This window comes from Sciurus carolinensis, chromosome 18 (genome assembly GCF_902686445.1).
Source record: "Sciurus carolinensis chromosome 18, mSciCar1.2, whole genome shotgun sequence".
In the NCBI taxonomy this organism is placed as follows: domain Eukaryota; kingdom Metazoa; phylum Chordata; class Mammalia; order Rodentia; family Sciuridae; genus Sciurus; species Sciurus carolinensis.
Window position 1 is genome coordinate 6,311,759 of NC_062230.1, and position 27,657 is coordinate 6,339,415.

General features: G+C 50.4%; 2 protein-coding genes across 3 annotated transcripts in view; both read left to right on the plus strand.

The window, feature by feature from the left end:
- Positions 1-2,130: 2,130 nt before the first annotated feature.
- Zp3 (zona pellucida glycoprotein 3) lies at positions 2,131-10,990 on the plus strand. The gene is made up of 8 exons (XM_047534235.1): positions 2,131-2,442; positions 4,849-4,967; positions 5,446-5,549; positions 5,626-5,803; positions 5,899-6,016; positions 10,113-10,204; positions 10,318-10,451; positions 10,785-10,990. Exons 1-8 carry the CDS (start codon positions 2,131-2,133, stop codon positions 10,988-10,990), a joined length of 1,263 nt encoding a protein of 420 aa, XP_047390191.1.
- A 13,408-nt stretch (positions 10,991-24,398) lies between these two features.
- The window catches only part of Dtx2 (deltex E3 ubiquitin ligase 2), a 33,086-nt gene continuing 29,827 nt past the window's right edge, over positions 24,399-27,657 (plus strand). For both annotated transcript variants that reach the window (XM_047533643.1, XM_047533644.1), the window contains exon 1: positions 24,399-24,530. The gene's annotated coding sequence lies outside the window, so the exon portion shown is untranslated. The remainder of the gene's footprint in view (positions 24,531-27,657) is intronic.

The window sequence follows — 27,657 nt, forward strand, 5'->3', positions numbered from 1 at the left end:
TGCACCTGTCAATCCTTCACCATCTCCTGCTCGGATTGTTGCAGTAGACTCTTATGTTGGTTACTAGGCAGCACAAGATCCCATTCAGGAGCCAGGTGTGGTGGCCCACGCCTGTAATCCCAGCAAATTGGGAGGCTGAGGTAGGAGGATTACAAGTTTGAGGCCAGCCTTAGCAACTTAGTGAGGTCCTCAGCAACTTAATAATGACTGTGTCAGAGCTGCATCCTTTGACCTTTTTATTTATTTATTTATTTATTTATTTTTTTTTTTACCTTTTTATTTTTGACACAGGGGTCTCACTAAGTTGCCAAGGCTGGCCTCAAACTTGAGATCCTCCTGCCTCAGCCTCTAGAGTTGCTGAGATTCCAGGTGTATGCCACTGAACCTGACTAGGTAAATGGGTCCTATTCAAAGCCAGCCTTGAAGGAAGATGAAAGAAACTGCACTATTTCAAAAGTTCCACCTCCAGAAAGCTCTGGGAGGAGGGCAGCTTTATTTATTTATTGAGGCCCTGGGGATTGAACCCAGAGGTACTTTACCACTGAGCTACATCACATCCCTCTTTATTTATTTGCTGAGGCAGGTATCACAGCAGGCTTTCTTTAGAACTTAGAACACAAAAGAGAGAGCCCAGTGTAGTTGTCCACATCTGTAAGCCCAGTGGCTCGGGAGGCTGAGGCAGGAAGATCGTGAGTTCAAAACCAGCCTCAGCAACTTATCCGAGGCCCTGTCTCTAAATTAAAAAATAAAAAAGGGCTGGGGATGTGGCTCGGTGGTTAAGCACCCCTGGGTTCAATCCCAGTACCGAGAACAAAACAAAACAAAACAATTCACAAAAGAAAGGATGTTAGAGCTGGAGGAATAGGTTGGAGAAAGGCTGGGAGGGAAGGCCCTTGCCGTTCTCCACCCTCGGCCTGGGGAAGCCATTCCCATGGGGGCAGGACACACATGCAGTTTGTTTCCTCTCCGGTCCCGTCTTCCCAGTTGGAGCCTCTAGATCGTTCACCTGCCTCAGTTCCTACCTGTGGCCTCCTCCCCCACAGGGCTAAGTCTACCCTCTCATCTTGGGCTTTCAGGGATCTGCCTGGCCCTCCCCGCAGGGACTGCAGGCATCAGTAACTCCGGACTCCCGGCCACTTCCCCAGGCCTATCCAGTGTCCTCCATCTCTGTTCACACAGCCCCCGCCTAAGCAGCCCTCCCTGCGTCCTGCCCGCAATGGGTCAGTGGAACCAGTGAGTTGTCTCTCAGATGTTTTCCATCGAAGAGCTTGCCCCTGGAACACACTGAAACCAAAGCTCAGCACAGGGCCCTGAGTCTGATCCCCAGCACTACAAAAATAAATAATAAAATAAAAAGTTGAAAAAGGGACTGGACACAGCAGTACACATCTGTCATCCCAGAAACCAAGGAGGCCAAGGCAGGAGGAGCGAAAGTTTGAGGCCAGCCTCAGCAATTTAGTGAGACCCTGTTTCAAGATTTAAAAAAATGAAAAGGACTGGGGATGTAGCTCAGAGGTAAAGCCACCCTGGGTTCTAAACCCAGTACCACAAAATAAATTTAATTTGAATTTGTCTCTTGGAGGTTGGTAACAATGGAGGAACTTGCTCTGCAGGAACATGAGGTCAGTTGATCCTGTAATGTTCCACAGAGGCCCACGGGCCTCCTCTTGTCTCCTAATTGAATCCTGTTTGCACCCTTGCCACCCTTGCCAGCCGCGAGCTCCCCGCTGTCTCTGATCTAACCCCCACTTCAATTTGGGCACTGCTTCTGTCTTCCCACAGACCCTCAGCTCCTTCCTGAGATCAGAGACAGCACAGTTCCAGTTGGGTGGCGGGGGGCAGGGAAGGGGTGAGGATTAGGACTTTAACGTAAATAGGAACCACTTGGGGTCCCAGCTACAAACCAGATCCCGAGTGTCGGTCCCTCTAGGGGAGGGCTGAAGGCCCTAAGACCCAACAAGACCCCAGCTGTTGCCGATGCTTCTGCTCTGGGGATCACTTGCCCGCAGGGGCCTGCCTGGAGGTGGGGAGGGAGGCAGATGGAGCACAGGTGGAAGTGCCTCCAACCAGGGGTATAAGATGGCCAGGTGGCCACTGCCCACTACGCTGCAGGAGGGATCAGTCGGCGCCATGGGGCTGAGCTACGGGCTCTTCATCTGCTTTCTGCTCTGCGGGGGCACCGGGGTGTGCTCCCCGCCACTGCTCTGGCCCCTGTTGGGCGGGACCCGCCCTCCGATGCTGCCTGCATCCCCCGTGGAAGTGGAGTGTCTGGAAGCGCAGCTGGTGGTCACGGTCAGCAGAGACCTTTTTGGCACCGGGAAGCTAATCCAACCTGCTGATCTCACCCTGGGCCCGGAGGGCTGCCCGCCGCTGTTCTCCAGGGGCACCGAGGATGTGGTCAGGTTTGAGGCTGGCCTGCATGAGTGTGGTAACGGTGTGCAGGTGAGGCTGGGCCCCCTGGCCCTGGGGGGGACACAGGAAGTGGCTCGTGGAGAGCCTGGTTGCAGTATGGAGTGACCTCTCCCTTGTGGGTGGCGAGGTGAAGCAGCTGAGCTGAGCCCGGGCATTGTGGGTGTGGAGCAGTGGGGGGCTCCTGGCTCTGGCGCCTGAAACCGGGGAGGTGGGGTAGTCCACATTGCAGTGACCTCTGGACCAGGCCAGGCACCCTGCTCTGAGTCCTTCTGAGGATTTATGACCAGATCTACCCACAGAAGGGACGCAGGGGTGATGGACCCAACACAGAACAGGGAAAGGGGAGGATAACCCTGTGGGTAGTCCAGGAACTGGTCAGGGGCATTAAAAACGTATTGGGAAGAGAGAGACTGACTTCAGAAAGCTTGGAAGTAGGGGGGTGTGGGGACACAGGCCTGTAAGACCAGCAACTGGGGAGGTTGAGGCAGGAGGATCTCAAGTTTAAGACCAAGCTCAGCAACTTAGCGAGGCCCTGTCTCAAAATAAAAAACAAAGGGCTGGGGATGTGGCTCACTGGCTAAACAGCCCTGGGTCCGATCCCTGGTACCACCCCCCCTCAAAAAAAATGAAGTAATCACTGGGATGCAGGGTTAAGAGGGGCAGATTTTGGCTTGTTTCACTCCTGTTTGATGGCTTGAAGCTTTGAATTGTCTTGGGACCAGGCGCAGCAGCACATGCCTATAATCGCAGTGGTTTGAGAGGCTGAGGCAGGAGGATAAGGAGTTCAAAGCCGACCTCAGCAACTTAGGCCCTAAGCAGCTCAGTGAGACCCTGTCTCTAAATAAAATACGAAATAGGGCTGGGGATGTGGCTCCATGGTCGAGTGCCTACGTGTAATCCCTGTTATCAAAAAGTGTCACAGGACAGGTGCATCGTAATTGTCTGTTGAAGACTTAACTGGTTCCTGTGGGCAAGTCCAAGCAGCGAGGCTTAACATGGGACGCAGGTATAGAAAGAGACCTCAGGTAGCCCAGGCCATCCCCCACTCCTACGGCAGGGGGCAAGTGTACACTCAGCAAGGCAGGGAGGGACACAGCTCCCCAGATAGTCCTAACTCCTCTGGACCTACTGCTGTTAGTCCTTGGGAGGCTGGTCCTCTCCGCCCCCCTGTTCCTACTCACATGACCCTGGACTCTCCTTGGCTGGGGAGCTTCAGCTCCTGGACTTCTATAGGCAGAGCTCTTAAGTGTGATCCCTAAGGAATCTCAAGGACTCGCTGTCCTTGTCTTCCTGGGGACCAGAGCTGCAGCAGTTGGTGGTTTTATGTACTAAGGAATGAGCCCGGGGGCACTTTACCACTGAGCTCCATCCTTTAGCCTTTTATAAAAATTTTGAGACAAAGCCTCAATTGCTTAGGGCCTCACTAAGTCAATGAGGCTGGCCTCAAACTTGTGATCCTCCTGCCTCAGCCTCCCGAGTTGCTGGGGTTACAGGTGTGTGCCAGAGCTGCAGGAGTTTTTGGAAGAATTAGTCTGGCTTAGTCCCAAATTCTGGAATAACCTAGAGAGCTTCTAAAAACTCTGTCCAGGTTGCACCCCAGACTAAATCAGAACCGGCATGGGAGGCAGCCATGAGCATCCAAGTCCCAGGTGACTCCAGCAAAGCCTGGCAGCTACTTCCTTTGCCAGTGTTTCCCTTCCTGCCTGATGGGGTTCACCTGGCACTGGGGACTGGACTCGCAGGTGCACATCCTCCAAGTCCTACAGGCCTTGACTCAGTGTAATGCTCCGCCCTGAGATCAACTCTCGAACGAGGGCCTTCACAAACCATGCTGCTGGCCCTGTCTGGGGCACTTGCAGATGGAGATTCAGAACTGACTTGAAGGTCTGGGGTGGGGGCAGCTGAAGAACCAGGGATCTCCTCTCTAGGCAGGCTCCTCCTCTGGCAGTGTAGTGGGAGGAGCAAAGGGCCCTGCAGGGCCTGCTTGGTCTCCTCCCACCTCCGGAGACCACTGCACCTTTTTCCACTTCTGTGAAGTGGTCCCCAGATAAGAGGGGAAGGTGATCGAAGTGCTGAAGATTGGCCCAGCACTGTGGCGCTTGCTTGCAATCTCAGCAATTCAGGGAGGCTGAGGCAGGAGGATCACAAGTGCAAACCAGTGCTATAATAGCCCTGGGTTCAACCCCCAGGACCGACTGCCAAAAAGCAGCACTCCCAGCCCTGAGGGGAGAAGCAGTGTGTGTACCCCAAGGTCACTGGGCAGCTGATGCAGACACCTGCAGGGGTGTTGGGGAAAGCCTAGGAAGCAGAACCACAGCTGCGCAGTCCCTCCTGGTTGATTCCACCCCCGTGGGCTGCTCTCCCTGTCCCCTCATGAGGGCCAGACCTGCCTGGGCCAGGTGATGCTGGTTGATGAACACCCCACCTTTGCTCCAGGTGACGGACGATGCCCTGGTGTACAGCACCTTCCTGCTCCATGACCCCCGTCCCATGGGAAACCTGTCCATCGTGAGGACAAACCGCGTGGAGGTTCCCATTGAGTGCCGCTACCCCAGGTCAGTGTGGGACAGGCCGATTGGGCCCCCTGGGTTTGGAGTGCTGTTGGCAAGTGGCTTGGCTTGTTGGCAGCAGTTTGCAGGTGGCTTCAAGAGGGGAAAAGTACCTGCAGCTGTGGTTACTGTCCTCGACCTGGTGGGTGCAGGGTGCCTTAAGTTGAGTCGGAGCCCCTAACTGGCATTAGAGGCCTGACTGTCGCCAGCTACCCGTAGCATGAACCATGTGCCTATGAATTTTGCCACCAAAGTAGGAGGTGAGGGTGGCCAGGTCTGTACAGACAAGGCTGGGGCCTGATCTTGGGTGTAGATGTTCAGGAGGATTTAGGGACAGGCTTAGGCTTTGGGAACCTTGGTCTAGCTGCCTGCATGAGGCACCACTGAGGACATTGCCATGGAGAAATCGGACACCCCCATTGCTGTGGGCCCTGAAGGGGGCGTGCCCTAGGACACGTGTGGGCAGCTGAGATCGTTCTCCCAGGCAGGGCAATGTGAGCAGCCAGGCCATCTTGCCCACCTGGGTGCCCTTCAGGACCACGGTGTCCTCAGAGAAGAAGCTGATTTTCTCTCTGCACCTGATGGAGGGTAAGCCGGGGTAGGGAGCTAGCGGAGCTGGGAGGGGACCTCTGGGCAGCCTCTAGCTCCTGGCTGTGTCCTCCAGAGAACTGGGCCGCTGAAAAGTCGTCCCCCACCTTCTACCTGGGAGACACGGCCTATCTCTGGGCCAAAGTCCACACCGGCAGCCACCCACCGCTGCAGCTGTTCGTGGACCACTGTGTGGCCACACCTACGCCGGACCAGAATGCCTCCCCTCGTCACAGCATCGTGGACTTCCACGGGTGAGGCCTGGGCTGCCTTCCCAGGGGGTCTTGGTCACAAGAAGGCCAGCAGCCAGCTTCCCCAGCCTGACACCATTCCCTTGTTCCCTTCCAAGTTGCCTCGTGGATGGTCTTTCCGGTGGCTCTTCTGCATTCCAAGCCCCCAGGTCTGAGCCAGATGTTCTCCGGTTCACCGTGGATGTGTTCCACTTCGTCAACGACTCCAGAAACACGGTAATAGCATCTTAAAGTTGACGAGAACAAGATCGAACTCTGGGTCATGCTTAATAGCCTCCTGGTGGCCAGGCATGGTGGTGCAGGCCTGTAATCCCAATAGCTGTGGCGGCTGAGGCAGGAGGATCCTGTGTTCAGGGCAGCCTCTACAACTCAGTAAGGCCCTGTCTCTAAAATTCAAAAGGGCTGAGGATGTGGCTCAGTGGTGGAGCACCCCTGGGTTCAATCCCAGGTATCAAAATACAACCTCCTGATGTCCCTCACTGGCGTCTCCTTAAGCAAATGACTTATAGCTGTCTCTGTACCAGTATCTAAATCTCTAGGGCCTCGCTAATGCCCACAGCCTCATCTAGGCCTGAGCAACACAAACCCATAAGTAGAAAATCCGTGCAAGATTGAAGAGTCGGGATCCTAGAAATAGAAAAAACTAGAACAGGGACCCAGGTGGTCTAGCTGACAGCCCAAATATAAACCAATAACTACTGGACCTGGTAACCAGACTGTGGGGCCAGTACCCAGAGGGTGATCCGTTGAGTGAAGGTGTTGCTGCTTCAGGAGCAAAGCTTTGTGAGCTCTGCCGGGTAGCCCCTGGGACTTGGCGAATCAAGGCTGGAGCTTAGAATTTCTATTCCTAGTAATTTTCACAGGAATGTCGACCCTGCTGGTCCAAGCACCCTACCTTGCCAACTACCAAGTTGGAAAAGAAAACAAAGGGATGTAGAGGAAGGGGAGGTGAGACCTGACCCTGTAGCCAGGACAGGGAGGATGGTGCAGGAAGCTCAGGTGAAGCTACAGGGCACTGTGGACTCCAACAATTAAATCAAGTTGCTTTGAAACCAGTTCCCGGATATGGGAGTGGGGGATGGGAAGCCTGGAATAGCTGGTCAGGGAAAAGCGGTTAAAGTAGGGTTTTCTAAAGGTGCCAGGGATTGAAACTGAACTTACTAGAAGTCAGGTTAGTGCTCTACCACTGAGTTACATTCCCAGCTCCGGAAAGTGGCTTGTGGGTTTTTTTGTTTTTATGCTGCTTCTCCACTGATCACTTGGAGATATCATAAAAATACCCATGCCTGGGCTGGGGCTATAGCTACATGGTAAAGATGTTAATATGTACAAAGCCCTGGGTTCAATATCCACAAAGATATCCTGCATTTTCAGGTAACTAGGTGGGGTTTTTACCAACTTCTAATGAAAGCCTTAAAACACAGGAAGTTTTTCTACAAACGCATGCTTGCCTTCTAGGTTTTTACCATTAGCATTTTTTGGTACCAGGGATTGAACCCAGAGGGCTTAGACACTGAGTCACATCCCCAGCCCTATTTTCTTTTTGTTTGTGGTACTGGGGATCAAACTCAGGGCTACCAACTGAGCTATCTCCCCAGCCCTATTTTCTATCTCATTTAGACAGGGTCTCATTGAGTTCAGCACCTTGCTTTTGCTGAAGCTGGCTTTGAACTCGTGATCCTTCTGACCTGCTGGGATTATAGGCGTGCACCAGGGCACCCAGCTCAAACAACACTTAATCTTTTTTTTAAAAGCACCTTTATGGGGCTGGGGAGATAGCTCAGTCTGTAGAGTGCTTGCCTTGCAAGCACAAGGCCCAGAGTTTGATCCCCAGCACCAAAAAAAAATAAACAAAAAAAAGTAAAAGCAGCTTTATGTGGTACTGAGGATCTAACCCAGTGCCTTACGTGCTAGGCGAGCATTCTACCACTGAGCCACAACCCCAGCTTTTGGGTGATCCTAGTAAGCAGCCAAGTTTACAAACCCCTGAGATGGGCCCCTCTGGACAGTGTCAAGGGACAAAATGCAAGTTGACCATGGCTGCTAGCAACCTTGCTGTGAGAAGGGAAACTGCCTGCTACAGATGGGTAGATGACAGGTGAGGCTGGAATCCGAGGTGCCGAGATGGCCTGAAGCTCTGTGGCAGGTACTGGGTTGAAATGGGACTGGAGAAAAAACAGGTGGCCAAAGGGTACTGGCTGAGATCGGTGACCTTGCGGGTCCCAGGGTAGAAGAGCCTGGTTGCAGTAGACAGCAGACATGGCCCAGGGGATGGAGGGTGAAGATGAGCCTTGGTCCAGGTGCTGGCCAGCTGCAGGGGTGCGAACTGAGCTGGTAGGTGTTGCTTTAAGATCAGAAGACCATGTAGATCCGTAGAAGGAGCCTGAGACTTGGGCAGGCTCAACCTCAAAGGTGGAAGGCATGGCTCAGGCAGTGGCCCAAGGCACAAGGGAGAAGGAACAACTTTAAGAGCTGTAAGGGGCTGGGCACCGTGGCATGCATCTGTAATCCCAGCGGCTTAGGAGGCTGAGGCAGGAGGATCACGAGTTCAAAGCCAGCCTCAGGAATTTAGGGAGGCCATGAACAACTCGGCGAGGCCCTGCCTCCTAAACAGAGGGCTGGCCATGTGGCTAAGTGCCCTTGGGTTCAGTCCCTGGTACGAGAGCTGTAAAAGGGGCTAGCTAGACACAGCAGCGCATACCTGTATTCCCAGCCACTGGGAATGTGGAGGTGGGAGATCTAACCATTTAGCAAGAACCTGTCTCAGAAGAACTATAGGGGAACCAGCTGGGGATCTCGGGCTCTAGTTTGCACTAGAAGAAATTGTCAGGGGGACACTAAGGACAAAAGCAGTTCCTCTTCCTGGACAGATGGATAGGCTGGCAGCCAGAAACACATCCTGGTTCCTGAAAAGGTCTGACTTTGTTTGAGGTGGTTTCCCTGGAGGTGCACTTGGCCACTAGGTGGTGGCCAAGGCTTGTGGCTCTGCATATGTCTTCAGCTAGAAGATGGCACAATCCCCATGTTGCTCCAGAATTGCACAGGATGGTGTCGGAACCCTGCCTAGAATGTGCAGGGGGAACCCTAACCTGGGGTGACCCAGGGTTGCACTGAGCCCTGGCTTGGCCAAAACACCCCCGACCAGGCTGGACCACAAAGGCCCCCCAGCCCAGGTGCTAGGCAGGGGTATCAGCCTCTGAGCAGCTCACAGGGAGCTAGTTCCCTCAGCTCCCAGCAGCAGAACTTATTTTACTAGAGGGATTAAGTGGCAGGTCAGCCTGGGGCTAGGCTAGATCTAGGCAGGGCACTAGCCTAGTTCTATCACCATAGAGATGCTTGGGGATACTGACATAGGACAGATAGACATGCTAACTGGGCTGGGGATGTAGCTTGGTGGTAGAGCAGTTGCCTAGCACGTGTGAGGCCTGGGTTCAGTCCCCAGTACTGTGCAGGGAAAAATATATGACCAAGGATATAACCAGAAAACTTGTGTCTGTTCGCACTCTCTAGAGAAACTAGCCCAAGAGACCTCTGTCCAAACACCTGGGATCAGAGAAACCACTTTCCTCTGCTGAAAAGTTGGGCAACTGAATGCAGTAGTGCATGCCTGTAATCCCAGCAGCACAGGAGGCTGAGGCAGGAGGATCTCGAGTTCAAAGCCAGCCTCGGCAAAAGCAAGGCACCAAGCAACTGAGACCCTGTCTCTAAATAAAATATAAAAGATTGGGGATGTCACTCAGTGACTGAGTGTCCCTGAGTGCAATCCCTGGTACCCCCTCCCCAAAAAGGGGCAACACCCAGTGACTACATTCATTCCTAAGAGTAGTTTGTCAACCAGTCAAGTGACAGGTGGCAGTCTTAAGAGCCAGCTAAGCTGCCTGCTAGAAAGGTGTCTACTGCCTGCCTTGGTCACCTGGAACTGGGTGGGGGGCTGCTTTTGTTAAATGTTTTTAGTTGTAGATGGACTTGATGCCTTAGTAGTGCTGAGGATTGAACCCAGTGCCTTGCACGTGCTAGGCATGCACTCTACCACTGAGCCACAACCCAACCCTGGTTCAGGGGCTCTAGCGATGCTAGATCCTTTGTCATCCCTGAAGCTGACCTCGTGAGCCCAGGGCTTGGTATGCCAAGTGATGGAGAATAAGTGGGAAAGGATCCGTGGTAAATGATGGTTCCCGCCGAGAACGAGATGTGCTACTCCGTCTGCAACTTTGGGGTAAACTGAAGGATGGAAGCTCATCTCCCCCATCCCTAAAAGGGCTAAGGGCTTTACGAGAACCAGTTTGTCAAAGACACTGGTGCTGTCTTTCAGATATACATCACCTGCCATCTGAAGGTCACTCCTGTTCACCAAGCCCCAGACCAACTCAACAAAGCCTGTTCTTTCAACAAGTCCTCCAACAGGTGAGGAGATCAGACCATGCCACTGGGCAGGAACCTAAGCGGAGACCCCTGGTGTCTGCTACCCCCAGTGTACTCTTGGCAAGGACTCTGAGCTGCTTGTCTTCTCTCCTCAGCTGGCTGCCGGTGGAAGGCCCCGCCCACATCTGCAACTGCTGCAGGACGGGGGACTGTGGGTTTCCGGGCTACAGGAGGCAGCCCCCTGTCATGAGTCAGGGGCCCAAGTCCGCTTCTCGAAACCGTAGACATGGTACGTCATGGACCAGCCACTGGGGTTGGGTCGTCCGCCTCATGTCCTAGGCCACCTGTGACTTTGGGGTAATATTCTTCCTTGTCCCCCATTAAGGCTGTTGATTCAGGGGATGTGGCTTCAAGCCTCATACAGGAGGCTGAAGGGGCTCAGTGCCTTCCAGAGCTCTGGAACAGCTCTGCTGTTGCCCCAGGAGAACCCCTAGGACATGTTGATAGAATAACCACAGCTGTTAGTGGCAAATCTAGTTCAGCTTATGGAGGCAGCAAAATCCACAGCTTGATTCCTGGTTAGGGACCAAAGTGACCTCCAGGTGTCCCGTTCCTTTCGCAGTGACAGAAGAAGCGGACGTCACCGTGGGCCCACTGATCTTCCTGGGGAAGGCGGACCGTGGGGTTGAGGGCTGGAGTGTTCCTGCCCAGGCCTCCGTGGCCCTGGGCCTGGGCCTGGCTGTGGTGGCGTTTCTGACCCTGGCTGCTGTTGTCCTGGGCCTTGCCAGGAGGTGCCACACCGCTTCCCACCCTGTGTTCACTTCTTAATAAAAAGCCAGCTCTGGATGTGGTGGCCTGGCTACAGATGGGCATCAGGGTTGGCAGTGGCTGCCAGGGGCAGGGCGGGCTGTCCAATAGCACAAGTCCTCAGGCAGGACCGTCACGTTAAGTGGATGCCTGTCTAGACAGCCAGGAGGCCAGGCTGCTTTGGGAAGACCTGTATCTTCCTGGATTGGGGTCATGTGGCCTTCCAGGGTACAGGTCCCACTTTTCCAGTGGCAACTATATACAATTGGACTCTAAGAATTCCAAAATAGAAGCTGTGGGGGACCAAGAACAGGGTCGACCCAGCCATCCTGTCTTCTAGGAAAGAATCTCAGATCCATGGTACCAGAACTGCAACTCCAAGGGTGAGGACATGGAAGGAAGGAGACTTTTTTAAAAAATATTTCTTAAATATATTGCTAGATCCTTATGTGGTGCTGAGGATTGAACCCAGTGCCTCACATGCTAGGCAAGCGCTCTAACCACTGAGCAACAGCCCCATCCTGGAAGGAGACTTCTTATTCCCCTTAGCTAAAGGGTAGCAGGCAAAGAGCTGTATCCAAATGTCAGATGCCAGGAAGCCAGGGATGACTAGGTCCCCAGGGTGGTCAGTGCTCAGCTTCCTGCCTGGCCTGGGGTGATGACCATTGTCCATATTGAGTGTTCAAGGTGCGCACTTGTCATGGCCAGGTGGCATTCCCAAGCCTTTCACCTTCTCAGTGGGTAGAGGTCACTGTCCCTAGAGCATCCCAGCTTTGCTGGCTACTGCTGTGCACCAGGAGCCCTTATGGGCAAAGTGGGCCTGGTACCTGCTAGATGGGGCTGTTGGACACCATTGGGAGCCAGAGGACACTGAAAGGGCCTCCAGGCTCTTCATCTTTGGCCTGGGGCCTCAAAGGCAGGAGTTCAAATGTGGTGACTTGGAACTGAGTACAGTGCCCCAGATAATCCTAGTTACTCAAGAGGCTGAGGCAGGAGGATAGGAAATTGGAGGCCAGCCTTAATTTAGGGTCTTCCAAAGTTTCTTAGGGTCTGGTTGTCCCCATAAGGGCTGGGGATGTGGCTCAGTGTTAAAACATCTTTGGGTTCAACCTGCAGGAGGAAATGAAGGCTGGTATGTGCCAGGCCCTGGGTTCCATTTCCCCAGCACTACAAAGAATTTCCCCTCAAGTGCAGTGGCCAGGGATCTGCAACTGGGAGGTAGGCCGCAGCCTCTGGTCTGAACAGGGGTAGGAGGCTGGGGGGGTGCTTCCTGGAGGTTGTGTTCTTAGAGCAAATCCCCAAGGCGCCACAGGGGAGGCAGGTGCGGGATAACCCGGAGGACCACCGCCTTCAGCAGAGCGCAGGGGAGGGGTCTGCAGGATGAGCAGGCTGCTGCAGGCCGGAGCTGGCAGGGCCAGCGGTGTGCATGGTGAGCATGGCCTGGAGGTGGGGAGAAGGCTCCTAGGCCCCAGGCCTGGCTTCCTGTTAATTCTAGCAGGGCGGGCGACCTCCTGTAGAAAGGGCTGTGTGAGGGTGGACTTAGCAGAACAGGTGCCCAGGTTGGAGTCAGATTGTCCCTGAGGAGTTCCCAGAGTGGGGGAACCTCGGCTCTGGGCAAGTGGCATCCTTGGTGTGCCAAAAGGATTTCAGCATGTGCTAGTCAGACACAGGTCTACTCAGGAAGGTAGATAAACCTTCAAGAGAAGGGCAGGGGGCTGGGGCTCAGAGGTAGAGCACTCGCCTGGCATGTGGGAGGCCCTGGGTTCGATCCTCAGCACCACATAAAAATAAGTAAAATGAAGGTCCAACAACTACAAAAATATTCTTAAAAAGAAATGCAGGCGGGCTGGGAAGATAGCTCAGCTGGTAGAGTGCTTGCCTCGTAATCACAAGGCCCTGAGTTCGATCCCCAGTACAAAAAAAAAAGAAATGCAGGCCATTGAGAGATGTCTTGGACAAGCAGGGCGGGGTGGTACATGCCTGTAATCCCAGCAACTTGGGAGGCTGAGGCAGGAGGTTGTTCTAAAACAACCTCAGCAATTTAGCAGTGCCTTGGGGTCTCACTAAGTCCCTATCTAAAAATAAAACACTAGGCGGGGTGGGGATATAGCTCAGTTGGGAGAGTGCTTGCCTCGCATGTACAAGGCCCTGCATTCAATCCCCAGCACTGCAAAATTAAAACACTAAAAGGGGCTGGGGATGTGGTTTAGGGGTTAAGTGACCCTGGGTTCAATCCCTGGTACCAAAAATGTCTTTGGGGGTAAATAAATACACATTCAAGGGAGAATGAGGGTCTGCCTCCAATGGAAAGAAAGCAAACACTTGGCTGGCGTGGAGGTGGTTAGAGGGACCTTAGCACTAACACTGAACTCCAGCAGGGTTGCACACAATTCCACACCAGCTTTTCCAGTGCTGGCTCAATGCCCTTGTGCTAATTCTTGTAGACAAGGAAAAAGGTCAAGTGCATGAACCCAGGTGGGCCAGGCTGCTCAGGAGTGGCTTGTTTTACATCTCAGTGGTTCGTGGGCACTTCTCTTTTGAGACTCAACTTTATATCTCCAAATTCCTATCTCATGTCTGATTATACAATCCACTCCATCCTGCCCCTGCCAGCGTCCCCTTCTCTGCCTAGCATGGCCCTGTTTAGGTGTGTTGTGTACAGGTTCTTTCCTTCAGGGTTACAGTGGGGATTGGCTTTCATGTGTCCCTAGGAGTCCAGCATGTATTAGAACTGTTCTGTGACTACTGTTCCCAGGACACACTGGGGACTTTTTTTTTGGTACTGGGGATTGAACTCAGGGGTACTTTACCACTGAGCCACATCCCCAGCCCTATTCTGTATTTAACTTAGAGACAGGGCCTCGCTGAGTTGCTTAGGGTCTTGTTAAATTGCTGAGGCTGGCTTTGAACTTGTGATCCTCCTGCCTCAGCCTCCTGAGCCTCTAGGATTACAGGCATGTGCCAGGATGCCTGGAGAACCCTGGTTTCTTGACCTCAAGTTTCTGGTGTAACTTCCTGAGAACTTGTCCTTCATTCCACTTCTCTCCTTGGCAGACAGATGAAGTGGCTCTGCTGGGGATGGGGAGGAAGTATAACTAAGATGTGACTCTGAATGTCAGGCCCCACCAGTTCCAGATGGATCTTGATTGGGCAAGGGAGCTGTCCCCATCTCCAGGGGAGGCGGCCTCCAGCACTGATGTCCAGGCCCCAACCTTCCTGCCTCCTGGCAGAGCAGGTATAGGAAGGGAATTGAATGGCAGCTAGAGGTTGTCTTGATCTTGTTACTCAAACCTCTTCTTTACCTAAGCTCTAGGGTAGCTTCCTTCACCTGATCTCAGCTAAAATTCAGAAGCGCGGTGGGGCAGCTTCCTATTACATCATCCTACAGAAACTTGGGCCATCAGCAGTTCATATGTAGATTTAAAACTTTGCCTTTGTGCTTCCTAGTGGTGGTAGAGGGGGAGGAATGAGAAATGTTAAAGTACAAATGAAAAACCTTACAAATACATCATGAAAATATCAAGGATTTTTTAAAACTCATTAAGATGTTAAAAGCTGCGGGGCAGGGCTGGGGAAATAGCTCAGTCGGTAGAGTGCTTGCCTTCAAAGCACAAGGCCTTGGGTTTGATCCCCAGCACCGCAAAAAAAGAAAAAAAAAAAAACTGCCGAGCACTGTGGCACATACATACCTGTAATCCCAGCTCTGGAGGCTGAGGCAGGAGGATCTTGAGTTCAAAGCCAGTCTCAGCAACTCAGTGAGACCCTGTCTCAAAATAAAACACAAAAAGGACTGGGGATGTGGCTCAGTGGTTAAGCAACCTTGGGTTCAATCCCCAATACAAAAAAAAAAGGGTACCATGTATGCAATTTCTCCAAATAACCAGTTCGAAATATGCTAGGGACATACATTTCAGTCCTGCAGGTGGGCCTGGTGGCTCATACCAGTAATCTCAGCTACACGGGAGGCTGGGGCAGGAGAATCGCAAGCAAGTTTGAGGCCAGCCTCAGCAACGTAGGTCCTAAGTAATTTAGCAAGGCCTGTCTCAAAATAAAAGGGTTGGAAATGTTGAGATAGGGATTTAGGATAAAAAGAAATACTGAATCTTAAAGGAAATGCTGATAAACTGAGATACAGAAAGCAGTTGTAAATCTTGAGCAACATGCCCTTGGCTCATGCCCTTGTAAATGAGGGAAATACCCAAGCACAGGGAACACTGGCGTGAAATTGTGCAACTCCACCCTACATCCACCTCGAGTCTGTTCAGAGGCAGCCCTTGTACAAATGTTGCACCCCCAGGCCAAAGCAGGGCTGCTGCTTACTCCAGAGGCTGTCCCCTTTCTCCCTTGAATGTATCTGCTTCCTAAATCAACCTCTGTCTGAGCCTTTGGCTTGTGCTGAAGATCATTTCTCTCAGGTTTGCCATCAAACCCTGCTGTTCCCGAGTTCCTTTCCCCCTCTCCAGAGACCCATGACCATGTGGTTCAATGGTTAAGCACCCCTGGGCTCAATCCCCAGTACTTAAAAAAAGGATTATTTTAGAGTGTCATATCTACTTCTAACAGTCTTATTTCCGTTGGATGTGTTTGGAACCCCAAAGAGAATTATTTGCATTTCCACAACAGGGATTTGGAGGGTGCTTTTGCTAAACCCACTGACTGTTCACCAGGGGAAGTGAAACTGGCTTTTAGTGGGAACTCAAGCAGGGTGAAGCCTGGCACGTCAGCTCCCAGGGTGCATCTATGTCCTTTATTACCTTAAACTTTGGGTCAGATTCCTGCTCAGCTCCTGCCTGTAGACATGTTAAAACCTTGAGGGTCTTTCTAAAAACTTGTAATACAAGGCTGGTTGGCCCCAAATGAGGGAAATCTTTCTTGTCCCCCACCAAGGTTGAAGGCACCAGGGTCGAATAGCTAAAGCACTTTGAAGATTTGCAGGGACCTGAAAACAAACGGATTGTCAACTGCCAGCTTTTACAGTGTCCTATTCCAGACTCCTGGAGGACACCTAAGAGTCCCTAGTCATTGCCCTAAACCTTCCAGGAACAGCAGCCTTGTAGGCACCTCACCCCATGACAAGAATGCCCCTAAGCATAAGCAAACACCACAAGACAGAAACTGAGGCTGTGCACCGTGGAAGCAAGCAATCATGGCCCTTCACAGGACCAGATCTAAGAATATGGTCACCCAGACCACTGGTTTTGTTTTTGTTTTTGTTTTTCTTTTGGTACTGGGGATGGAACCCAGGGGTGCTTAACCACTGAGACTCATTTTTTATTTTGAGACAGGGTCTCACTAGGTTGCTGAGGGCCTCGCTAAATTGCTGAGGCTGGCTTTGAATATTTGGTACTCCTGCCTCAGTCACAGGAGTCATCAGGATTACAGATGTGGGCCACCACATCTGGCTCAACCAGACCACATTTTGACCAAGACTACTTAATGACACACACCTCTCACACTCTCCTCTAACCCTTCCCCTTTTTAAACCTGAAGCTCAGGGTGGTACATGCCTGTAATCCCAGAGACTTGGGAGGCTGAGACAGAAGGATCACAAATTGGAGACCAGGCTTAGCAATTAGCAAGGTCCTAAGGACTTAGTGAGACCCTGTCTCAAAACATAAAAAAGGTCTGGGGATGTGGTTTGGTGGTTAAGTGACCTTGGGTTCAATCCCTGGTCCAAAATAAACAACAGAGAAACCTGAAATTCACATCAGCAGCCCTGAAGACAGGGCTGATACCACTTGATCCCTCCTGTCTTCCTGGTATACCTACATTGATTAAGTTCCTTTCCTGACTTTCTCCATTACTTTTTCTGTTTGGTTTCTGGGGTGAGTAGCTGGACCTGATTCACTGGGACCCCCAGAGTCAGGCCTCTGGTCTATGAACCCTGGTAACATTGCTATCAATTTTCTGCCATTTACAGAGTTGTTAAATTCTTTAGTCAAAGACAGGCAAAGACTCTCAGGGAGGGTTGCTTCAGTACACAGGAAGCATTTTGACTGTTGCAAAGCTTTTCACTGTCCCATCTCCATATAGATATGCCAGGTATTTTTAGCACTGTACCCTAAGCCGTTCCTGCAAGCTAGTGGAAGTTCTCAGCGGAAGGTCAGATACCACCAGACAGGTAACGCTGGGCTGGGGATGTAGTTCAGTGGTACAGTGAATGCACAAGGCCCTGGGTTCGATCCCCAGCACCCTCTCCCCTCCCCCACATGCACAGAGGCAACATTAACAACATATTTAGCTTAAAGATCAAATTGGCTCTTATTTTTTTTTTTTTTTGTAGTGCTGGGAGTTGAACCCAGGACCTTGCACGTGTTAGGCAAATGCTCTATTGCTGAGCCATATCCCAGCCCTCTTTATTTTATTATTATTTTTTTTGAGATAGGGTCTAACTAAATTGCCCAGGTTGACCTTGAACTTGCAATCTCCTACCTCAGCCTCCTGAGTAGTGGGGAGTACATACCCAACTTCACACTGGCTTTTATTAGCAATTTGTGAATTAGGCTACATCATATTCTATTAGACTTGGCAGAAGAGTTGATTTTTATCAGATGGCTGGAGCAAAAATAAGACATCAGCAGATTAAGGGTTGGAGAAATAGCTGAATCATAGAGCATTTGCCTAGCATGCACACAGCCCTGGGTTCAATTCCTCGTAATACACACAAAGATCAGTTTAACATCAGGTTACTCAAATTCCTTTCCTTGTAAGGGTTAAAGCAGAGGGAACTTGCTTAACCTAACTAAAACTGACCTGTTTAAGGATTGGTTGTCCTCTTCTGATTTCTCAGAAGGTCAAAACCTTAGCCATGAATCAGGAACGGTGGCACACGCCTATAATCCCAGAGGCTTGGGAGGCTGAGACAGGAGGATCTTGAGTTCAAAGTCAGCCTCAGCAAAAGCGAGGCACTAAGCAACTCAGTGACACTCGGTCTCTAAGTAAAATACTAACTAGGGCAGGCAGGGGATGTGGCTCAGTGGTTGAGTGCCTGTGAGTTCAAACCCCAGTAACCCACTCCCCCCTCCCCCATCACCACAAACACATACACAAAAAACACAACACCTTAGCATGAGCGACTCCATTTTGGTTTTATCTGTTGAGGCCTACTACAGGAGCTCAGTCCAAAACAATGCCCTCCTCTAAATCTTTTGTCCTATTTTTTTTTTTTAAACTGGTGCATTATAGTTGCATGCAATGGTGGGATTAGTTGTTACTCATACATGCACACAATACAGCAATATAATTTGGCCAATATCATTCCCCAGTATTTCCCCTTTCCCTTCCTCTCCCTGGCCCCTTTCCTCTACTCTATTGCTCTCCCCTGGATTTTCATGAGACCCCACATATGACAGAAAACATATGACCCTTGACTTTCTGATTTTGACTTTTTTCAGTTAAGGTAACTTTCTCGAGTTCCATCCATTTTCCTGCAAACGACATCATTTCATTCTTTATGACTGAATGAAACTCCATCGTGTATACATACCATATGCCACATTTTCTTTGTCTATTCATAAATCAGCGGTCCCATAAGCTATTGTGAATTGTGCTGCTATAAATCTGGGTCTGCATGTATCACTACAGAGAGGACTTTATGCTTTAGGATAAACAGGCACGATGTAGCTGGGTTATAGGGTGGTTCCATGCCTCGTCTTTTGAGGAACCTCCATGCCGATTTCCACAGTGGGCCTCCCGTGCATTTTATTCAAGTGCTGAGGCATAGCTCAGTGGTCGAGTACCTGCTGTATCTAGCATTTCTAAGGGCCTCTTGCCCTTGGCCTTTGGATAGGGAGGCTGGTTTGTCTACATACCACAACTGATCCCTTCTCTTGAACAATTCATATGTACCAAATTAGAGCACCAGATAATTGCTTTACAGTGAGAACAGCAGTAGGGGTGGGGACAAAGGAAGGTTGTGGTCACTGTTAAACTACTCAGAGGAATCAACTATGAGCAAGTTGGCAGTCACTTCAGCCTCATGGAAATGGAGCCAGGAAAAGGGGTGAGCCCTTTCAAACCACTTCTCTTTCTTTCTTTCGGGTCCTGGAGATTGAACCCAGGGGCACTGAACCACTGAGCCACATCTCAGCCCTTTTTATTTTTATTTTTTTCTATTTTGAGACTGAGTCTTGCTATGTTGTTCAGGGCCTCGCTAAATTGCTGAGGCTGGCTTTGAACTTGCAATCCTGCCTCTGCCTCCTGAGCCACTGGGATTATAGGTGTGAGCCACTGCACTGGCTCAAACCACTTTTCAAGGGACAGGGACTTAGATAAGGTAGGGCCTTGATTAAGATTGGTTACTCCTTGGGGCTGTAAAGCCCCGATGCTTTTGCTGCCCGTGCAGGTCACACCTGTGTCCTGAGTGGCCCCCATCACCAAGAGACGCCAGGTACTGTCCATTCATCAGAAATAATGAGCACAGCAGCTGTGGCTTCTAATCAATCTCTCCAGAGTGTCAGATGGAGACCAATTAGTGGAGGCACTTAAGAAATTCTGCCTCTCCAAGCAAATCGTCAGAAACTGCTGAGCCCCTTAGCAGCGATGCTGGGCCCCCGTCTCTTGCCTTTTCTCAGGTTTGAGTTGATCCTTTCTTGCTCCTGAGTAAAGTGGGGCCTGATTCCAGGATTAGAACCTTCAGAGGCATGAGATCAACACTGGAGTGGAGTTTAAGGCTTTTTTTTTCTTTTTCTTTTTCTTTTTTTTTTTTTTTTTTCCAGTATTGGGTATTAAGCCCAGGGGTAAGCTGCATCCCCAGTCCTATTTCTTCCTTCCTTCCTTCCTAAATTCCTTCCTCCCTTCCTTCCAGGGATTGAACCCAGGGGCGCTTAACCACTGAGCCACATCCCCAATCCTTTTTTTTTTTTTTTTTTTTTTTTTTTTTAATTAATATTTTGAGACTAATATTTTTCAGGGCCTCACTAAATTCCTGAGGCTGGCTTTGAATTTATGATCCTCCTCCCTCAATCTCTCCAATTGCTGGGATTATAGGAGTGGGTCACTGCACCAGGCTTATTTTTTATTTTGAGAGAGGGTCTCGCTAAATTGGCCAGGCTGGTCTTGAACTTGTGATCCTCCCACCTACCCTCCTGAGTCACTGGAATTACAGACATGTGCCACCATGCCCAGGTCTACTAGTTATTTTGAAATACGCAATTAGTTGCTGTCAATCATAATTACCCTGCCATCCTAGAACATTAGAAGTCATTCCTATCTTTCTGCGCTCCTTTTAATCTAAGTTTCTGTGGGCAATGCCAGTCTCCATGTTGTGGCCAGCAGTCACTTTCTTTCTTGGGCTGAGTCATTTATTCTCAGTGGCTGGGGAGCACTTGCAGGTCCTTGCTCGGGCAGGTCTTAGGAACCTGTCTTTGAGAGGTTAAAAAAAAAAAAGAAAAGAAAAAGGAGCTGGGCAGGATGGCACACGCCTGCAGTCCCAGCTACTGAGGAGGCTGAAGCAGGAGGATGGTTTGAGGTGAGGCTGGGAAACACAGGGAGACCCCAGCTCAAAGTAAAAAAAAATCATCCCCTCTAGTTGGACAATTTAGGACAGAGATGTCCCAGCAAGAACATTTCCCTGCCACTCTGGGATACAAGCCTTTGTGCAAGAGGCTGTCTATTCTGCTCTGCTGGGTGTGTTGGGGGTCGTGTCAGATGTAGAGCAGGGGTCACTCACAAGGGAGTAATACATTTTTTTAAAAGTCTCACCTCATCCCCTACTTTCTAGGCCCTTCCGGGGTTTTCTCCCAGAAACTTCCAACGCCTGCAAACCTGTGGGTTATATGCAGTTAAACACGTTTATTCACAAATAGGTGTACACTCTGCTCTACCCTTTGTCTTGAAAGTTCCTCTTTTACTTAACAATAGCTCTTGGCCACCTGTTGGATTCAGCAGCGCAGACTCTTCCCTGTTCTTTCTAAAGACTTCCTGGAGTCCTGGGGTTATTGAATCCGCCCACTCCTGCTGGGCGATTCAGACCTCTGGGTTTCTTTCCTATGCACATTAAAGTTCAGGGTGAAAGGGGCCGATCCGGGTTCCCTCCTTTCCAGGTTCCTGAGGGGCATCCTGCTGCAGCCTCGGGACAAGGCACACCCAGCAAACACTTATCTAAGGGGGGAAAATGGCCTTTCTATGCTGCCTGACTGCTGCCTTCTTTCTTTTCACGATCAAAACTTTTTATTTTTCCCAAATAAAAATAGTCTTTTCAGGTTCTAAAAATGAAACCCATCCAAATGAAATGAGAAAAGTAAAAAGAAAGTAAAAAATCACCTGGGATCCTCGGATGCTACTGTGTGGACGCCTGTCCGTCAGACACACCTGGCCATGCGCAACCCCTTAAAGTGGTATCACTCCGCTCCTGGGGGGGCTCTGCCCTCTGCCTCTCCCTTCCCAATGAGGTATAGAATGTAAAGATTTTTCTTTTGAAACAGTGGAATACACTGGTATTCTAGTCTCCGTTTCTTTCTGTTTTTTTTTTTTTTTAAATCTGGAATTGAACCCAGGAGTGCTTAACCACTGGGCCACATCCCCAGCCCTTTTTATTTTTTAATTTTGAGACGGGGTCTCGCTAAGTTGCTGAGGGCCTTGCTCCTGATCCAGCCACTTCCTCTTCTAGCTTCTCTGTTTTTCAAAAAGGCAGTGCTGGGCTGGGGGAAGAGCTCAGCTGTAAAGCACTTGCCTAGCAAATTTGAGGCTCAAAGATAAAGCGACCTTGGGCCCAATCCTCAGTACTGAAAAAAAAAAAAAAAAAAAAAAAAAAAAGACTTTGGAGAGGTCCCTTATCCCTTTACCATGTGTGGACAGGGTAAAAAGTTGTCATTTATGAACGAGGAAGCCAGCCCTCACCAGACATTGATTCTGTGACCATTCTTTTTTTTTTTTTTTTCTTTCAGATTAGGGATTGAACCCAGGGGTGCTTATCCACTGAGCTACTCCCTAGTCCTTATTTATTTATTTATTTATTTAAATTTTAAGACAGGGTCTCACTAAGTTGCCTAGGGCCTACTAAATTGCTGAGGCTGATTTGAACTTGCAATCCTCCTGCCTCAGCCTCCTGAGGGATTACAGGTATATGTCAGTGCACCCTGTCAAATTTCTGTTGTTTATAAACCATCCAGTCTGTGGTATTTTGTTACATCAATCTAAACAGACTAAGACACCCCAGGTGAGCTCCATATCATTGCCCGGGACAAGTCCCAGTGTCTAGCCCAGGTCTCTCCAGAGACCCCTCCCCCTCCCCTGAGCCTTTCCCTAATTCTTACACTGGTCCCCAGTCTTGGCTTCCTCAGCCAGAAATGGATGGCCCCAGGAAGCCTCTAGAGCTCTACCTTCCTCAGATTTCTGCCCTAGGAGTTACCTCCCTCCCCAGGGCCTGTGTTCCCGTCAAGCCCCACGCCTTAAATTTATGATCCCCCTTAAATTTATGATCGGGCCCCTAAGGTCCCTCCTGTCTTACTCAGCCTTCTCTCCTGCTTTCCGGGCCTCTTCCCCTCCCTCACCCCTCAGGTGCCCTCTCCCAGACCACACAGTGCTTTTCACTGCTTGAGTGGCTTCCCAGGACTCTGTCTAGGGAACACCCTCTCTGGACTTCAAAACCCCACTCAAGCCTCCCTTGTTTTTGTTTTGGGGTACTGGGAATTGAACCCAGGGGGTCTCTACCACCTGAACTATAGTCCCAGCCCGTTTGTTTTTATTTTGAGACAGAGTCTCACTAAGGATAGCCTCTTTTTTTTTTTAAATAAATAAATATATATATATATATACACACATATATATATATATATATTTTTTTTTTTTTTTTTTTGCGGTACTGGGGATCGAACTCAGGGCCTTGTGCTTGCGAGGCAAGCACTCTACCAGCTGAGCTATCTCCCTAGCCCCTAATATATATTTTTAGATGTTGCTGGACCTTTATTTTATTCACTTATTTATATGTGGTGCTGAGAATTGACCCCAGTGCCTCACACATGCTAGGCAAGCGCTCTACACCTGAGCCACAAAAACTCCAGCCTCATGAGGTTAACCTCTTAATTTGTGATCCTCCTACTTCAGCCTCCTGAGACTGGCCACCATCCCTGGTCACCACTACTGGCATGTCTTCCACGCATCTTTATCAAGCCATTTTTCCCTCACTTTCTTGCAGTTGTTTAAGTGCCTATCTTCCAAACCAGATAAGAAGCTCTCCCAAGAAAGAAACCAAATTTCTGATTCACCTTTGAATCCCTAGTATGTGAGAGTGTGAGAAATAGGAAGTCCAGTGGTCCATTTTCAGAATATAGCCTTAATTGGATCCAATTATAGTCACTTTAATTATAAACCTTCCCTTTGCCAGACCCAATTTTAAAATTAGTTAATTGGTTAGATTGTACCCCGAGCTCCTCCAATCAGGGCGAAGAGCCAGGCTATATTAGAGATAAAGGCAGGTGGAAAGCTCACCCAGGCTCCCTAGCTAGTCGGGTTCTGATAGCACACCCTCCTGGCAGGAGTGAACGCCCTGCCTATCTGCTTTCCAGCACAGCGTTTGAGTTCTTGAGGCACCTGGGTATTTCTAACAGAACAGGCCCTGGCAGCATGTATGTACCAGAAAACACTATTTAAAATGAGTCAGAGCCTGGCACGATGGCCAGCGTCTATAATCCCAGTGGCTCCAGAGGCAGGTGGACCACAAGTTCAAGGCCAGTCTCAGCAATTTAACAAGGCCCTAAGTAACATAGCAAGACCCTGTTTCAAAATAAAAAGTAAAAAGGGCCAGGAATGGAGCTCAGCAGTAACTCTGAATTTCATCTCTAGTACGAAATAAAATGAGTCAGATAGGGGTTTGCAGGACCACACCTGTGATTTTAGAGACTCCAGAAGCTGAGGCAGAGGAGCTAGCCTGGGCAATACTTAGCCAGCAGGACCCTGTCTCAAGACAAAACATAAAGGAAAGATAGCAAAAAGAAAAAAAAAAAAAAAAAAAAAATAAGTCAAAGTTGACACAGTGGTGTGCACCTGTAGTAATAATTAGGAGGCTGAGGCAGGAGGATCGCTGGAGCCCAGAAGTTCAAGGCCAGCCTGGGTGACATAGCGAGACCCCCATCTCAGAAAACTTTTTTTTTAAAGTTATTTTTTAAATAAGGATGTGTGGGGGCTGGGGAGATAGCTCAGTCGGTAGAGTGCTTGCCTTGTAAGCACAAGGCCCTGGGTTTGATCCCCAACACCAAAAAATAAAAATAAATAAATAAATAAATAAAAAGGATGTGTGTTAGCAATTGATGGAGGAAGTTAGTAGCAAACAGGCTAAGGACTTGATATACCTGAGTTTCAGCTCTGCCCCTCCTAGCGACCACGCCCTTACAGAAGCTCCGCCCTCCCGGTGCCCCGCCCCGAAGTCGGAACTACACTTCCCAGAAGTCACAGCGCGGCGAGCATGCGCAGCGCGGCACTCGGAAGCTGCGACGCCGAGTTTCACTCCGTCTGTCTCCTGCTGCGAGACTGAGCCCCAGACTGAGCTCTACCCAGGCCAAGCCGAACTGCAGCCCGAGCGCGGCGGTTCCCTCAGGCAGTCCCCTCGGCCTCCTCAGCCTCGGTGAGAGGGGCGGGCAGGGGTCCCCAGGGCGGAAAGTGTGGGGGGGGACTCGAAGTACAGCTGGGACCGGAAGGGGGTGGCCGTGCGAGTGAGGGCGGCTGGGCCGGGCAGGAGGGAACCCGGGGTCCGGGGGGACTGGGTGGACTGGACGCCTGGAGGCCGAGTCGGAGCGGGGAGTCGTCGGGAGCTGGGGACGGGGAGGGGGCTGCCCGGCTCTCGGGGAGGCGCGCCCCTGGGAGTTCGTGTCTCACGGGACCTGGAGGGGCTTGTGGGGATATTGCCACCGACTCGCTTACCCGGGTGTGCGTTCCGCTGGGATCTGCGTCCAGGCACAGGACTCCCTGGACCCGGGGCTGCTCTTGGAAGGAGTTTTTTGCCTCCTAACTCTGCGTCTCTGCTCGCTTCTCAACTGGGGTCTCCCTTCCCGCAAGCTTCTATTTCCCAGGGCCCAGGGCCACTTTGAGGGATCTTGCATGTACACTGAGAAGGATTTAGAAGACTTTTTCTGGAGCTGTCTTTCAGGGCCAGCTGCTGTTCCCCGCGCTGGCTTCACTTCCCTAAGTGCTAGCAGCATTAAAATAGGATGTGTACAGAGGCGTGGACCCTTGAGGAACTAAAAATATTTCTGCATGCCATCCTACCTCCTCTAGAGTTGTAGAAAGTAGACTTTTTGTTAACCAGAATCAGGGTCAGGTTAAGCTATTCGGGTAACCAGGCCCTTTGTTCATTTGCTGTGTGACCTTGGACAAATTTTTACCCTCTCTGGTGTGTTGATTCCAGGATGCCTATACTGTAGACTGGCCTCTGATGTCCTGTTGGGCCTTTCTGAGAAAGGGCTCAGGTTTTATTTTTAACCATCCCCTTGATTGTTGAGTGGGCTGAGAAGGACTTGTACCTTCTGCCCTGCCCAGGCTGTTGGAGAATAAATCTGGTGATTTCCAGTCCCCAACCACAGCATGCAGATTCAACATCTGTGCACTCGTTTTCCTTCCCTGCTGTTTCTCAATTCAAAACCCCATCATCTTCCCATTGGCAAAGGTGCTTCGAATTTGAGTGGCTGAGTCAGCAAGCCCCAGCTTTGCTGGGTGTTTGTTGTTTGCATTTCATATCAAGATGGGAACTCAAACAAGTTACTCCTCCTAAAGATCTGGTGTCTCCATCAAGAAGGGACAGTTTGTGCCAGCTCCCCAGAGAGACCAGGTGAGAGGCAGGGGACTTGACTTTACTGCCAGACTCAGTCTGGTTTTCAGTAGAGAAGCTGGGCACTGGGGAGGGTGGAATTCCACCAGGATGAGAGGGAACCCTGGGAATTGATTGTTGATTGCCAGCTGTCGCAAATAAATTCAAGTGGCTTCTTGCCCGCTCTTTCTCTCGTCCAACCAGTCTTAGAGGATGCTTTCGACTTTAAGACGTGCTCTGTGGGTTGGAGGATGGAGGACGGAAGTCACAGTTTCTGTGTTTGAACTGGGAATTTTCATTTCTTTCGTTGCACAAACCTCTACTGGGTGCCAGACAGGATCGCTGTCTTCTGGAAACGTGTTGGGTAGAAAGACAGACACCCCACTGTTTATGAGGAGGCGTTTCAGTGTGATCGTGTGGCGCGGGGGACACAGGGTAGAGCTTCCCTCTCAGAGGGAGTGGGAAGCGGGGTCAGGAAAGTTCTAGACAGTGATTCCTAGCTGGGTTGTGGAGGAGGAGTGGAATTTGAAAGCAGGGGAGCCCACTTTTGCAGAATCCTGAAGGAATTGGGGTATCTCTGACCATGTCACAGGTGGCGGGTGGTGGAGGAGGCTGGAAAGGTAGGCAGAATGTGTGGAGGGTTTTGGGGGCCGTGACAGGTGTCACAGTTTGTCCCCCAGGTTTGTCCCCCCAAGGTTGATGTGCTGGAAGCTTGGCCCCCAGTGTGGTGGTGATGTGGTAGAACCTTAAGAGGGGGCCCCACTTTCATGAATGGATTAATGATTTGTGGAGTGGAGTGGGTATCCCAGGAGGACCCTTCGTTCTCCAGAGACCAGGCTGGTAAAAGGAGTGGCCACTCCCACCTACTTGGGCACTTCTGTGCATCAGTTTCCCTTCACCCTTCTCCACCATGTTCTTTGGACCCTCCAGCCGTCAGAATTAATGAGCCAGGCTTTTTAAGTTACCCAGCATCAGCTATTCTGTTTTAGCAACACGCAGGAAACGCCAAAGCTCTGGGGCATGGAAGAATCTTAGCACAAAAATTTCACTAGGGCCTTTTTCTTTTGGTTCCTTTTCTTACCTAATTTCTGTACTAGGGTTTGAACCTACCGATATTCCACCACTGAGCCATGTTATTGAAAAAAAGTTTTTTTTCTTTTTTGGTACTGGGGTGCTCAACCACTGAGCCACATCCCCAGCCTGTTTTTGGGTTTTAGAGACAGGGTCTCACTGAGTTGCTTAGGGCCTTGCCAAGTTGCTGAGACTGGCTTTGAACTCAAGATCCTCCTGCCTCAGCCTCCTGAGCCACCTGGCTATTTTTTAAAATTTTGAAATGGGGTCTTACTAGGTTTCCCAGGCTGAACTCAAAACTTGTGATCCTCCTGCTGCAGCCTCCCAAGTAGCTGAGGCATTTTTTATATAGCTTTATCATACCTGTGTATTTCTAAGAAAAGCAAAGCAATAAAAAGTTACAATGCTAAGATTTATGCAGACTGTTTGGTGTCCTTGAGTTCATGTGTTTATACTACTGAATAAGAGCCCCTGGGGTGAAGCCTTGCCCTTCTCTCAGCCGGTCATCATCGGTGGACAGTTCCTTGCTTCCTGTGTGAGCTTTGACAGGCTGCTCTGAGCATTTCCATACAAGTCTGGTGTTATGCCTGGGCAAGAACACGATGTGGGGAGTGGTCTTTTGCTGGTTCTGGGGTAAGTCCACGTTCAGTGTTTCTGGGCAGTGGCCCAGCCCAGCAGCCACGCTGTTGCTCCACCTTCTCACCAACACCTGCCCTTGGCAGACTTTTCTGTTTTGGCCAATTGAACAGGAGTGAAATGGGATCTTTGGGATCTGGTTTATAGGTCCCTGATCCCTGACGTTGAACATCTCTCATGTTAGTGACTTATCTGTTTCCCGTGAAATATTTATTTGTTCATGTGTTTTGCCAGTTTTTCG